Below are 14,688 nucleotides of genomic sequence, written 5' to 3' on the forward strand. Positions count from 1 at the left end.
CTGGATCAGAATGCTCTTGAGAGTCGCCATGCCCACCGTTCAGACATCCATTTCTAGCCTCCCTGCTGAGAGTTGGAACGCTATCCAAATGTAGGAGAGAACTGCCCCTTCCCCCTAGTCCAGCCTGCAACCTTCACCGCCCAACCCTCTGCCCCACTACCATGGCATGTGCCTCTTCAGAGTCCCACCTTGAAGACGGAGTTGAGACCGGGGAGGGCTGGTTGCTCTCAGACACCCCGTTGCCGGGGGAGCTGTTGTCACTGTCCCCGTTGTTACTCCAGGAGATGCTGGCCTCCCCTTCAAATTCTTGCCCAGACATGATCCGCTCAATCTCTTCTTCAGAGATCTGCCAGAGAGAAGGGGAGGAGACCCCCCTCAAAGTGGTTAAGGCTGCTGCGTCCTCGGAGGCCAACCTGGCCTTGTCCCTTGTGAGCAGGATTGAACTCTGGGCCCTGAAGGAATTTCATGGGCAAGAAAGGAGAAGAGGCTCTTGCAGCAGAATCCAGACCCCCACGTGACTTAGTATTGTTCGTCCCAGCCTTGGCACCCAGTCAGCTTCAGGTCTGCAACTCAGCTTCCCGTCTCCACTGAGCAGCCCCTGAATAGCTCCCGTGAAGGGAGTTGGGGAAAAGAGCTTCCAGGGCAGCAAACATCAGGCTTCCAGGCAAATAGGAGACCTGGTGCCTCTTCCTTTCGATATGGGTTTCTGAGAAACCAGTCTGGTTTTGGAAACACAATGAATGTGGAACCTGTGGCCCTCCATGTGTGGTAGGCCTCCAACTCCCATCATCCCTGGCCATTGGCCATGCTGGCTGGAGCTGATGGGAGTTGGTGGCCAACCACATATGGAGGGCCACAGGTTCCCCATTCCCAACATAAACCTGAGGTTTTCCACATAGGCTCCAATGACAGATCTACTGGGCCAGGGATGGCCATGTGTCCTTCTCTACCTCCCCCCGACCAGCTCTCATTCCCACTCCCACTCCCAAGTAACCCCCCCAACCTATCCTATAAGAAAGGCAAAAAGTCTTCCTTCAGAAAATGGAAGTCTTGTCCGAATGAAGAAAATAAAAAGGAACACAAACTCTGGCAAAAGAAATGCAAGAAGACAATAAGGGATGCTAAAAAAGAATTTGAGGACCACATTGCTAAGTACATAAAAACCAACAACAAAAAATTCTATAAATACATTCAAAGCAGGAGACCATCTAGGGAGGCGATTGGACCCTTGGATGATAAGGGAATCAAAGGTGTACTAAAGAACAATAAGGAGATTGCAGAGAAGCTAAATGAATTCTTTGCAACTGTCTTCACAGTGGAAGATATAGGGCAGATCCCTGAACCTGAACTAACATTTGCAGAAAGGGATTCTGAGGAACTGAGACAAACAGTGGTAACGAGAGAGGAAGTTCTAAGCTTAATAGACAATATAAAAACTGACAAATCACCGGGTCTGGATGGCATCCACCCAAGAGTTCTCAAAGAATTCAAATGTGAAATTGCTGATCTGCTAACTAAAATATGTAACTTGTCCCTCGGGTCCTCCTCCGTGCCTGAGGACTGGAAAGTGGCAAACGTAACGCCAATCTTCAAAAAGGGATCCAGAGGGGATCCTGGAAATTACAGACCAGTTAGCTTAACTTCTGTCCCTGGAAAACTGGTAGAAAGTATGATTAAAGCTCGATTAACTAAGCACATAGAAGAACAAGCCTTGCTGAAGCAGAGCCAGCATGGCTTCTGCAAGGGAAAGTCCTGTCTCAGTAACCTATTAGAATTCTTTGAGAGTGTCAACAAGCATATAGATAGAGGTGATCCAGTGGACATAGTGTACTTAGACTTTCAAAAAGCTTTTGACAAGGTACCTCACCAAAGACTTCTGAGGAAGCTTAGCAGTCATGGAATAAGAGGAGATGTCCTCTTGTGGATAAGGAATTGGTTAAGAAGCAGAAAGTAGAGAGTAGGAATCAACGGACAGTTCTCCCAATGGAGGGCTGTAGAAAGTGGAGTCCCTCAAGGATCGGTATTGGGACCTGTACTTTTCAACTTGTTCATTAATGACCTAGGGTTAGGAGCGAGCAGTGAAGTGGCCAAGTTTGCTGACGACACTAAATTGTCCAGGGTTGTTAAAACAAAAAGGGATTGCGAAGAGCTCCAAAAAGACCTCTCCAAACTGAGTGAATGGGTGGAAAAATGGCAAATGCTATTCAATATAAACAAGTGTAAAATTATGCATATTGGAGCAAAAAATCTTAATTTCACATATACGCTCATGGGGTCTGAACTGGCGGTGACCGACCAGGAGAGAGACTTTGGGGTTGTAATGGACAGCATGATGAAAATGTTGACCCAGTGTGTGGCAGCTGTGAAAAAGGCAAATTCCATGCTAGGGATAATTAGGAAAGGTATTGAAAATAAAACAGCCGATATAATGCCGTTGTATAAATCTATGGTGCGGCTGCATTTGGAATACTGTGTACAGTTCTGGTCGCCTCATCTCAAAAATGATATTATAGAGTTGGAAAAGGTTCAGAAGAGGGCAACCAGAATGATCAAGGCGATGGAGCGACTCCCTTATGAGGAAAGGTTGCAGCATTTGGGGCTTTTTAGTTTAGAGAAAAGGCAGGCCAGAGGAGACATGATAGAAGTGTATAAAATTATGCATGGCATTGAGAAAGTGGATAGAGAAAAGTTTTTCTCCCTCTCTCATAATACTAGAACTCGTGGACATTCAAAGAAGCTGAATGTTGGAAGATTCAGGACAGACAAAAGGAAGTACTTCTTTACTCAGCGCACAGTTAAACTATGGAATTTGCTCCCACAAGATGCAGTAATGGCCACCAGCTTGGACGGCTTTAAAAGAAGATTAGACAAATTCATGGAGGACAGGGCTATCAATGGCTACTAGCCATGATGGCTGTGCTCTGCCACCCTAGTCAGAGGCAGCATGCTTCTGAAAACCAGTTGTCGGAAGCCTCAGGAGGGGAGAGTGTTCTTGTACTAGGGTCCTGCTTGCGGGCTTCCCCCAGGCACCTGGTTGGCCACTGTGAGAACAGGATGCTGGACTAGATGGGCCACTGGCCTGATCCAGCAGGCTCTTCTTATGTTCTTAAAGTACACAGTCAAGCATGGTTTTGATGTGCTTAATTCACACTGGGCATGGAACTGAACTTCGAAGGCAACCTGTCTTTTGGAAAGAGATTGTTTCATGCAATGCAGGGACAACCAACCGCTTTTTGGCCATGCCCCATTAGGAATGAGGACCTCGACCTCCCACTTCTGCTCTGAAACACTGGCTGCCTGCTCTGTTGAAAGTCTGGTATCACATCCAAAGCTTGCAAACAGGGTCGCTGGGGCAGAATCCATGTCTCCCAAATGCAGACATACCAGGCCTTGGACATCCTCTCTGTCTCCTCTCCCAGTGTTCCCTAGGGAGTAGTCTTCAATCTTCAAACATGTGTTTGTCTGGACCCACTTTTCATTTTTCTAAAACCTTGTTTATAAAAATATGTCTATACCGCAACTTCATTTTAAAAAAAACCAATGCAGTTTACAACAAATATATATGTTAAGTGAAATGTAAGTTAAGTGGTTCATGTGCATAATAACCGGCCATTGTGCACACTCACCAGGCCTCATGAAGAAAGTGCACATTAACCTTGCATGAGGCGTGAACTGGGCACATTTCCTGGTCAACATACATAATCTCCCGTAGTGTCACAATTTTGTACGTTCTCTGGCCATTATACATAATCCCCAACAAGCCTTGGGGAACGTACACAGCTGGACTGCATTTTGTACATTCACCAGGCAATAGGCCACATTCTCCAGTCAGTAGGTGTAGTTCCCAAGGAATATGCGTTTCTTCCTATTTCTTTTCAGAAGTGTACAGACTGGGCTGCTTCTGGCCCACTGCTAATCTGACATGTTCCACAACATACCTTCCCACTGATCAGCAGGAAGATAAAGATTAGCGACTGGCATTTTTCCGCAGACCAGTCCCCTTTTCACCATTGCCATCTTTCCCAGGCCAGCTGACTAGCACAAGGGAGGGTTGATGTGGCCCTGGACCTACTGCTCTGTTAAGCCATGATATTCCCTTGGTCAAGGTTGGACTCTGCATTTATGCTTTGTTTCTGACCTACCAATATCCAGTTCCAAAGCCTTGGAAAAACTACCGCAATGAGAGCAGGACTGGACAGCTGGATTCTCTCGAGTAATCTGTCAGCAGGGTGTGGGGGCCAAAAATGGCAGAGGGTAGGATCAGAGATACTTCACACTCTTTCTCTCCTACACCTCTTCTCCCTTCCTCATCTGGTTAAATCTTCCCTCCCTTGCGATTCCCATGATGACTGACTCCATGCTGCTTTAAAATGTTCTCCTTAGCTCCTTAGCGCACACGCACACACACGGAGGGGGAGGAGGCAACTGTGTGTGTGGGGAAGGTTTAAAACTTTCCTCTCCCTGCAACTCCCCCCGCCTTTGTGATCGCAGTGGACAGGTAGCAGGTGAGAAAAGGGGGCTGGACCACAGAAAAATGTCAATCTTTATCAAGAGCCCCTTTCTGCTGCTCTATGCTGTGGAACATGTAAGATTTGGCGGTGAGCCAGAAGCAGCCCAAAGGGCACAGATTGTACACGTCTGACGAAGAGATGGAAAAAAGGCATGTTTTCTAGACGCTATGCATACTGACCAGAGAATGTGCATACTGACCAGAGAATGTGCATATTGCCCAGAGAATGTACAAAATGCAGCATTCCCCAAGGCCTGTTGGGGTTTCTCCATACTGGCCAGAGAATGTAAAAAATTCAACCGAGATATGTACATTCCTCAAGGTCTGTTGGGGATTATGCATAAAGGCCAGAGAATGTACAAAATTCAGGTGATACATGCACATTTCCCAAAGCCTGTTGAAGATTATGTATACTGAATGGGAAATGTTCACACTTCCCTCTTCACGGGTGGATTACGTGCACATTCTCCATGAGGCCTGGTGAATGTTGTAAACTGCCCTGGTACCTTTGGGTGAAGTGCAAGTGGTAGTAGCAGTAGTAAGTAAGTAAGTAAGTAAATAAATAAATAAATAAATTCACAATGGCTGGTTATTATGCACATTAACTGCTCAAGTTACATTCCCCTTAATATATATGTGCATGTACATAAAATAAAGAAATGAATAAGGTTCTTCCCTTCCTCCTCCCACCTCACTCCCAAGAAACACAAGCTAGGAGCCCCTTTACCCCGATGTTTCTGTGACTTTGAGCAGCAGAAAGGGAATAAATGGGCTTTCTCCAGAAATTCCCATTACCGGGAAGCTCAGACTGTGCCGCATGGGAGAAAATTGTGGCATTATTGCTAGAAGGACCAGAGATTTTCAAGAGGTGCTGCGCATATCCCTGACAAAATGCCCCAGGAAATGCTGTCCAGCAAGACCATTTGTGCGTCGTGTTGCTTCTGTATTAAGGTAAGGTGCAAAAGGCCTCTTCCCCTTGCTGAGTGGCCATCTGGAAAGTGACCATCATTTCTCACTTGTGTGGCAGAAGCGATTGGGTTGAATTACCCGGCATTTTACAAGACATCTCCAGACAAGCTGCCCCATCAATCAGCCAGACATTTACTGGGTGCCCTGCTTGAGACAACTTCAGAAATTGCGCTGTGATCACAGGAAGATTTACAGAGAGCTTGGCAGGGACTGAAGGGCTTACACCGGCTTAGGGAGGGCAGAAGAGCTGCTTCTGTGCTGGAGACATTGTCAGCCAACACAAGGGGCCAGCAGGGGATGGCCGAGCTGAAAGGCAAGAGTTCTGCTGCCCCAAAGCTACAGGCCTGACTGAACTCTATAGGCAACTCAGGAAGACGACCCCCACCTCCAAACAGGAGTCAAAACGCAACTGGAAATGCAGGAAAATCCCCTACTCACAATGACAGGCAGATTGCTCCACCCCCTGCCCAACCCAAGGCAGGAAGGTAAGGGGCAGGCTGCAAATGATCACACGTGGAACCTATACTTCAGCACAACAGATGCAGTCCAGGGAAGGGAACCTTGGTGTTACTGAGTTCCACGGAAAGTAAAGGAAGAGCCTGTCTCTGGCTTGTGCCGAACATGACTGACTGCTGGTTCCCCAAGAGGCCCCCTTGGCTTGCAGAGCCAGATGTGGGTTAGTGACAAAGGCCAAGAAAAACCAACTGAGCTCAGATGTCCAATGGGCAGCTCACCTGGACAGGTCCAATGCTCTTGTTCCTGCCTCCAGGCATGCCATCTTCGCGGATTGCTGGAAAAACAAGAAGACAGGAGCTGCTGGTTAGAGACTGGTCTGGGAGCACCCTGGCTAAACCTGCTCCCTGTACAGGAGCACACTCATCACAGTGCTATTATGCCACTGAAGAGATTTCCTTCCTTCTCCTACCGTAGATCCTCTGCTGGTGGGACTAGCAAGGATCAGGCTGAGCTTCCATGATGCCTAAATTGGCCCAGGTGCTCAGCTGACCTGACCCAGGCCTGCGGTTAGACAGAAGGCATGCAATATTCCCTCCTGCACAAAGACACATAGATCCTCAAGGCTGGTTTTCACTGAAGAGGCTTAAGGACCAGTTCTGCCACACCTCACTCAAAGGGGCACTCTAGGGATAGAAACATCTCCCCGAGTCTATCCCAAGCCATTTCTGCACAGGGATGGACTAAAATCTGTTTCCATTTTTTAGAATAACTCTGGAAAATAATAAAAATAAAAAATCTGCATGGAAAAATGTAATTTTTTTTTTTTAAAGGAGGTTCTACATACAAGTTGGTTCATGGACTGCTTCCTTCATAAATGCAGCACCTCTGCCATGCTAGGTAAAAAAATGCTGCGTGGAGTAGCTGCCTACCATGTTCTGTAAGGGACATGCAACAGGGCATGGGTGTGTGGGGGAGAGCGAGAGAGAGCACTGCTCCCAGCATTTTCTGCCTGGCATGGCGGGGAAAAAGAGAAAGCATTCCATGCATGACTTCATAAGTAGAATTTAAGTGATCGATTGAACCAGTGCTCAGGAAGGTACATAGACTAAACTGCAGATTTATGTTCTGTTGATAGCTACAAACCAAAGGAGTTTGCTCCCAATTGCGTAGCAAAGAAAATCCTTTCCCACTGACAGAGACACGGCTAGAATGACTGGGGCCACAAATTGACTCACTCGGGTCAGTTGAAACAAAATATATTTTTTCTGGTCAAGCTCAGAGGATCCAGTTCTGGCAGTTTGCAGCACAAGCCTGCAGGGTACAGCACTGACTGGCTAGAGCCTGGAACATCATCAACCCTTTCCCCTGCAGAAGTAGTTCTGAAACTTTAAAAAATTGTCTGTGCGTGATGCAAATAAGATACTGAATGAACTTATGAGCATTTAAAAAAGGTGCTTTAATTGATTAAAGAAAGGCAGGCAGCCCACGTGAGGCATGGAGGGGGAAAGAAAAACTGACAACTGATTGCAATCAGCATTTGCACAGATGGGAAAGGATGCCTGTCAACTGCAGTGCCAAGTGGCAGATGGGGAAAAAGCAGCTTGCATTTCCTGGCTTTAGCGTATCTGCTTCGCTTATGGACCTTCAGAAAGGCCCTGAGAGTACTGGAGCAGCAACAAATATAGAAATAGGAATGGGAAATCAGAGCTCTTCCCAAATCCTCCGTCTGTATTTCTGGCCCACAGCTAGGTGCAGCCAGGCTCCCTCTAGCAGCTACACTTAAGAACTGCTGCTGCCGTCACTACCCCCCACCCTTAGCAGACAGGCTCAAGCTTCTGCTCAGCCTCGGTTTTGGGTAAGCCAGCCTTTGCCAGCTTGGTGCTCTCCAGCTGTTTTGCACTACAACTCCCAACAGCCTCAGCCAGCACAATCGTTCTAGCACAAAACTGCTCGAGGGCACCAGATTGAAGGCTGGGGTAAGCCAATGATTTATTTGTATTTATTTTAGAGGTTATTTATTTGGCACTCTTCAACCCTAAAAGGCAAGGGCATTGTTAGGGGTTGCTCCAGAAAGGGGGGTGAGCTCTGGGTCTTTCGCACCAGCCTCCAGCTCTTGTGCCCCCTTCCCACCCTTTAAAAACCATCTTTCTTTGTTTTGTCTTACTTGGCTGACATGGCAGCTGGTCACACTGCAAAGTACAGCACTGATGAGACCCCAGCCATCCCAGTATCTTAATTTGCCCAGAGGCACCTACATATATAAATTGGCATATGCAAATTTGTGTCATGGTCCTGTGCCTGGGAGCCCTGTTTAAAGGGGTTTCTGGAGCAGATAACAATTTTTTAAAACGAAGAATTGTAAACAAATCAGGGGAAGAACAAAGCATAACATTAGCAAGAGTGGCAAATGTTAAAACCACTTAAAACTCTAAGCTGGTAAGATAAAAGAAAAGCATAATTGCACCTAAAAAGTATGGGCAAATAAAAAGGTCTTTCCCTGGTGCCATAAAGATAACAAGTTCAGTGCCAGTTCATCATCAAGCAACCCCGGGGCTACTCTGGTTTTAAACTGGAGGGCCTTAAAAGGCCAAAACCAGCACTCTGGACTGTGCCAATTCAAAACAGGCCAGATACAGTCTCAACACCCAGTCCCAGTCAAGAGCAGCAGGATCAGACCTTGCAGCATCTGAAGCTCCTGGAACAGTCTTTAAAGGCAGCCTCACATACAGCAGAAATGGGATGTCAAATGGGATGTTGCCAGTGCATGGCTAACTGTGGACAGGATCTCTCTCTCTAGGAGGGGCTACTGTCCTCAAGAAAGCACAGTGGGAGGACACCAGAATCAACCTTATTAGAAGTCACAAGAGGTCCAGGACAATTTACTGGATGGAAAGTCTCCTGTCCTTCTCCCAGGGTGACCAGAGCCATTTCAGAGCCAAAATCAGGCTGGAAATCAAAGTGAAACGAATCCACAAAATCAGTTCCATCCAAGAGCAAAAGGAGACACACGGCCCTCCCCTGCTCAAGAAGAGAAGTCATGCAAAAGAGGGAACTTACTTTGCAAGGCTCTCCTGTACATTCCAAGGCTACAGCAATGTTTGGTTTTCGCCAGACATAACGGGGCCCATGTTGCCCAAAACATTCCATCCATTGTTCCAGAAGTCTTGATGACGGTCCAGGTGCTTTTTGGCAAACAATGTTCTATGGACAGATGAGTCAAAGATGGGGCTTTTTGGGTGACATGGGCCCCGTTATGTCTGGTGAAAACCAAACACTGCGTTCCACATGAAGAACCTCATGCCAACAGTCAAGCATGGTGGTGGCAGTGTCATGGCTTAGGAAAGCTTTGCTGCATCAGGACCTGGATGACTTGCCATCACTGAAGGAACCATAAATTCTGCTTTGTATCAGAGAATTCTACAGGAGAATGTCAGGCCATCCATCCGTTAGCTGAAGCTGAAGCGTGGCTGGATCATGCAGCAAGACAATGATCCGAAACACACAAGCATGTCTACATCAGAATTGGTTGAGGAACAAGAAATTTAAAGTTTTGGAATGGCCTAGTCAAAGTCCAGACCTAAACCCCATTGAGATGTTGTGGCAGGACCTGAAAGGAGCAGTTCATGGTCGAAAACCCACAATGTCACTGGGTTAAAGCAGTTCTGCATGGAGGAGTGGACCAAAATTCCACCACAGAGCTGTGAGAGACTGATCAAGAATGTCAGGAACCGTTTGGTTGCAGTCATTGCTGCTAAAGGTGACATAACCAGGTTTTGAGTCTAAGGGGGCAGTTAATTTTTCACAACAACATTGTTTGTTGCTTAACTTTCTTTAATAAATAAATAAATGTACCAAACTTTTGTGTTATTTGTTCACTCAGGTTCCCTTCTCCCTAATATTAGGTTTGGTTCAAGATCTGATAACATTCAGATCTGATAACACACCCTCACAAAGGCCCACCTCGTTCTAGCTCTGCCAAAGACCTTTGGGAACGCACAAGTTGCACGGGGGTTCCTGGACACCCCTCACCAGCCTTGCTCTACATTCTCCCTGAGTGCTTTCACCTGGCTAAAATGTGTCTCTGAACTGTGATCATTTCTCTTTTGCCTGGATGGAGGAGGCAGAGATGCGAGAGGGTAGAAATATTTGGCTTTCGTGTGGCTGGAATGTATCCTACCGTACAACGGGAAGAGTCACATCCGTTGCTCTGCTCACTTGGTTGCCTATGGTTCTGTCTGTTTTTCCCTCTGGCCCTCTCCACTACTGTCACGCGGCCCCTGGAAGGTTGCCTATGAGGGAATGGGGTTCTCAGGCTAGAAAACGTTTGCTCAGCTTCACTTCTTAATCAGAGCACCAGTCCCAAAGCAGATACCAGGTACTTCCCTCTTGCCAGCCTCACCTGGTTCTATTCGCTCCTAACTTTCATAGGCAGCTTCCAAACAGTCCTCTATGGGTTCAGGGCTGGGTGGTGGCCAAACGCTGGCACCAGGCCACTCTTGGCCTCTAGGCCTGTGCAGAATTGGGAAAGTCACCTCTGTTTACTTCCAGCCAGCAAGCAAGGAAGAAGGAATCTGCGTGCAGGGGTGGGAGGTGTCTACATTTTTTCATCTGCCTCATGAATGACTAGAATGACCAACGTCCATATTTATGGATAGGCAGGCTAATCATGTGGGGGGAGGGGAAGTTTGTGAAAAATTGCCCAAAGTCCCCCAAGCCAGAAGTGGCAATTGGGGGACAGAATGTATTTCAAAGCTTTTGAGGGCTGGGTGGGTGAAGTAGGAAGGATTAGCCAGCAAACAGGCAAGCAGACTTGGTTAAGGCCAACCCCCCCTCGCTAAATTCCTTAATAAGGATGGAATAACCAGATATCGTTTGTCTATGTCACAGGAGTTAGACACGCACACACAGACACACAAGACTTGTGTGGGAGTTGTAGTACAGCAGCATCTGGAGGACCACAGGTTCCCCACATCTGGCTTAATGGCATCTGATTCTGCGCTCCCCCCCCCCAAACGTGGCTCTAAGTCTACCACTGTGGCTACAAAACATCATGTCACAATAAGTTTGTGAGTCTTGAACATGATTCAGGAGTTCTGTGGGGGGAGGGGAGAAATAATAAAATCTCCAAATGTTTTATTAGCAGAACTGAGGCAAAACTGTAAACTGTTTAGAGGTTTTCCACAATCAAGCGGTATATGAATTTTGTTCAGTAAAGAAATAAAATGCTGGATGTTGCTGGACTTTTCTGCATTGCGCAGGGGGTTGGACTCAATGGCCTTGTAGGCCCCTTCCAATTCTACTATCCTATGACTCATTGTTCTACCACTGGGACTGCAGAGTGCATTTCTCATCAGTGCCCAGCAGAGGTCTCTCTCTCCCCCCCCCTCCTTCCTTCGGGGAATCTGCTGGAATCTTAACAGCCTCCGGACAGTGCCACTGAGCTTCAAAGGCACCTGGGGTGCCAACCACTAAGGAGCAAAGGGCACGCCTCCCTCTGCCTCATATATGCCTACAAGCACCTTAGCTGGCCAGCTAACATAATGTACCTCTCCCCTCCTGCCTTCCAGAGTCATCCATTTGTTTTCAGACTCCTCTCCCTCCAAACACAGCTCCACAGGGCAGCAAACAAGGAGACAATACAAGGCATCCCCTAAAACCAGTTGGAGTAGAGATTAAAATAAGTCAGGACTGTAGATTGCTTTTGTATACTGTATATTATGTATAGCTTTTAGCTAGTGTAAGTCGCCTAGAGTGTCCACTAACCTGGACAGATAGGCGACCAATAAATAAAATTATTATTATTATTATTAGTTATTGGTGGAATAAAACGGCACTGGCTTGAGCAAGGGGGTACTCTGTTACACCAGGGTCAGGCGTGACTTCTGTGGGTGGCATAGCTGTATGCTCCATAGGACAGAGATGGGGAACTTGTGCCCCCCAGATGTTGCTGGACTCCAACTTCCTCCATCCCTGACCATTGGCCCTGCTAGCCGGGGCTATAGGAGTTGGGAGTCCAAGGACATCTGAAGGGCCACAGACTTCTCCATCCCTGTCCTATAGGACAACAGCAGCACCCTGCCCCCATTTCCCAGAAGGAGCCTTCTCCCACCAGGACCCGCCTGGCCTCCTGAAGTCTCGTGGGAATGACTTTTCAACAAAGACCTGTTGCAGCATCAGCTTCTTCAGCTAAAGTTGCTACTTTTGAGGGGAGGCAGGCAGGGATTATTCTTTGGAGGTCACACAGCCTCAGATGCAAAGCCTCAAGATTTGAATGTTTAAATAGCAAGTCAAGGATTTATTCATAAACGGAGGAATGGCGGGATCTACATTAATTAAACAAACAAAGTAAATAAAAGCGATTTAACATTTTAGTGTGTATTTTAAAAAAAAACACAGAGCAAACAAAGTCTTGTTGCACCTTAAAGACTTTGTTGTTGTTAATCTTTAAAATGCCACAAGGATCTTTGTTGAGACAGGCTAGTAAATTGTTACTAAAATGTTAGGTAGCCTTTGAAGGATTTAATGGCCCACTCCTCTCTTTCCTTCCTCAAAACAGCATCTAAAAAGAAAATGGCAAAGGGAAATAATGCCCCCTCTGGCCACATTCCCAACCTAACTAGTCTATACTACGTGAAATCCAAAGATGATCAAAATATTGATCTGAGCTAGTTAAGGAAACAAGATAAGCTCTTCATCCGGTCAATGTTGTTCACCCTCCCCAAAATTGTATTAAACTTTGGCAAGGCTCAGTTGCCTAGCTCCAGTTTTCTATTACTACCATTGTGAGCAGGAAAAGATGAGACACTCTCAGTCAGACAAAGATGCTGTTTGAAAACAACCAAAGGCCAAGCTGCTCATAAACACTGCTCAGCAAAGAACTACTGCCCTAAGGGAAGGAAGTTGTTCTTACCAAAAACGGTATTTCTTCGTAGCCGAAGAGAGGTCTCCAAGTGGGTAGTGAGCTCCAAGCTTCAACGAGACTTCGCTCCTCCCCTTCTGATGAGACTCAGTTCCATTTTGTGGGGAATAATAGGGAACACACCTCAACAGAAACATTCGAGCAGCAGCAAAAACACAGCCATAACAAGGGAATAAACAGTGCGCAACACGAAACAAACATGATAGAAACAAAAAAGAGCTAACTGGCCACATAGGAAAAAATACAGTGGAGGGATGAGAATCCCTGAGTACTGTCTCATCCACCTGAAAGTGAATACCACTAATAACATCATTAGAATGGGGCTTGGAGACCTCTCGCCATCCACAAAGAAATACTGTTTATAGTAAGAACTGCTCTTTCTCTTGTGGATGACAGAGGTCTCCAAGTGGGACATAAAGCTAGAGACCCAGGTGGGGCAGAGGCAAGAAGCAGAGGGTGACAGCACCTGTGGCAGAACCCTGCGTCCAAATGTGGCCTTGGCTGAAGCAAAGTGTTTAGTAAAGATGTTGGGCATCAACCAAGTTGTGGCCCTGCAAATTTCCAGGATCACGGCCTTAGGTGAATAGACTGCTGTGGGTGCTATGGACTTTGAAGAAGCACAAGTACAGGGCGAAAGGAACAATCAAGCTAAGCGAATGGCACGTCAAACAAATCCTCATCGTGACCATCTTCCATCTGGAAACCTGTGTCCTCACTGTGGGAGGCTGTGTGGATCCAGAATTGGCCTCCACAGTCACTTACGGACCCACCGTTAAAGACCTTACCCTGGAAGACAATCTTCCTCGGCCACGAGTGATCGCCAATGAAAAATGACCTAGTAGAGCGAACAGTGATACTGAAAGGGGAAGGAAGATGGAGAGCCTCCTATGCCAGCGAAACACAGGCCTTTATCCAACGGGACAATGTAGAACGGGTAAGCTTTTTCCCCAGGATGGTAGGACACAAATAGGAGAGTCTGTTAGTCTGAATGGCTTGGTATGGTTTATGTACACTCTGAGTGCATGCCTCACATCCAGTGAATGCCACACTTTCTCCTTGAGGTGTGAGGGATTTGGGCAAAAAGAGGGTAAAATGACTTCCTTCTGTCAATGGAAAGGGGAATTCACTGTGGGATTAGTACGTAGGGCCACCCTGTCCTTATGGAAGACAAAGGTGTTTTTCAACTGAAAACACAAAGGTGTTTTTCAACCAACAGGGCATTGGAGTCCCTGCAGGCAGTAGTAATGACCACAAGAAAAATGACCTTTAGGGATAGGATCCTCAAGGAGACAGTATTTAGTGGTTCAAAGGGTGGCTTCTGGAGCAAGGATAGGACCACATGAAGGCTTCATGTTGGGAAATGGTGCTGAATTGAAGACTGAGGACAGAGGTTCTCTTGGGAAAATGCTTGAGCATAAGATTTGAACCCAATGGGGTTGAGGATGATGTGAGCAGCACCGATGAGAGTGCTACTGCTTGCCTCCTCAAGGCATTTGGATGCAAGTCCATTTGGAGACCTTCCTGGAGAAACAAGAGGATGTCAGCGACATAGGCTGAAACAAGGGAGATCTTCTAGTCTTTGCACTAGCGTGAAAATATAGTCCAAGTGGCCTGACAGCTGTGAAGAGTGGAAGGTTTTCTCACCACCGGAATGGTGTAGACCACTTTAGGTGGAATCCCTGACTTCAACAGCTGGCAGCACCCAACCTAGGTGGCAAGCTGAAGCCAATGCAAGTCTGGATGAATCAGAGGGCCCTGTCAAAGAAGGTGCTGGTGCAGTGGGAGGAGATAAGGTGGGGTTATGGCTAGATGTATCAGCTCGGAGAAGCAAGGC

The 14,688-nt window shown here is 46.9% G+C and overlaps 1 protein-coding gene across 6 annotated transcripts in view; it reads right to left on the bottom strand.

Annotated features, from left to right (window-relative positions):
* Positions 1-14,688, bottom strand: part of NR6A1 (nuclear receptor subfamily 6 group A member 1) — a 132,702-nt gene that overhangs the window by 12,208 nt on the left and 105,806 nt on the right. For all 6 annotated transcript variants that reach the window (XM_061604111.1, XM_061604110.1, XM_061604108.1 and 3 more), the window contains 2 exons: positions 6,214-6,269; positions 189-346 (listed from right to left, as the gene is read on the bottom strand). In XM_061604111.1, coding sequence (XP_061460095.1) covers positions 189-346; positions 6,214-6,269 — 214 coding nt within the window. The remainder of the gene's footprint in view (positions 1-188; positions 347-6,213; positions 6,270-14,688) is intronic.

Source organism: Rhineura floridana, chromosome 20 (genome assembly GCF_030035675.1).
Source record: "Rhineura floridana isolate rRhiFlo1 chromosome 20, rRhiFlo1.hap2, whole genome shotgun sequence".
Taxonomy (NCBI): domain Eukaryota; kingdom Metazoa; phylum Chordata; class Lepidosauria; order Squamata; family Rhineuridae; genus Rhineura; species Rhineura floridana.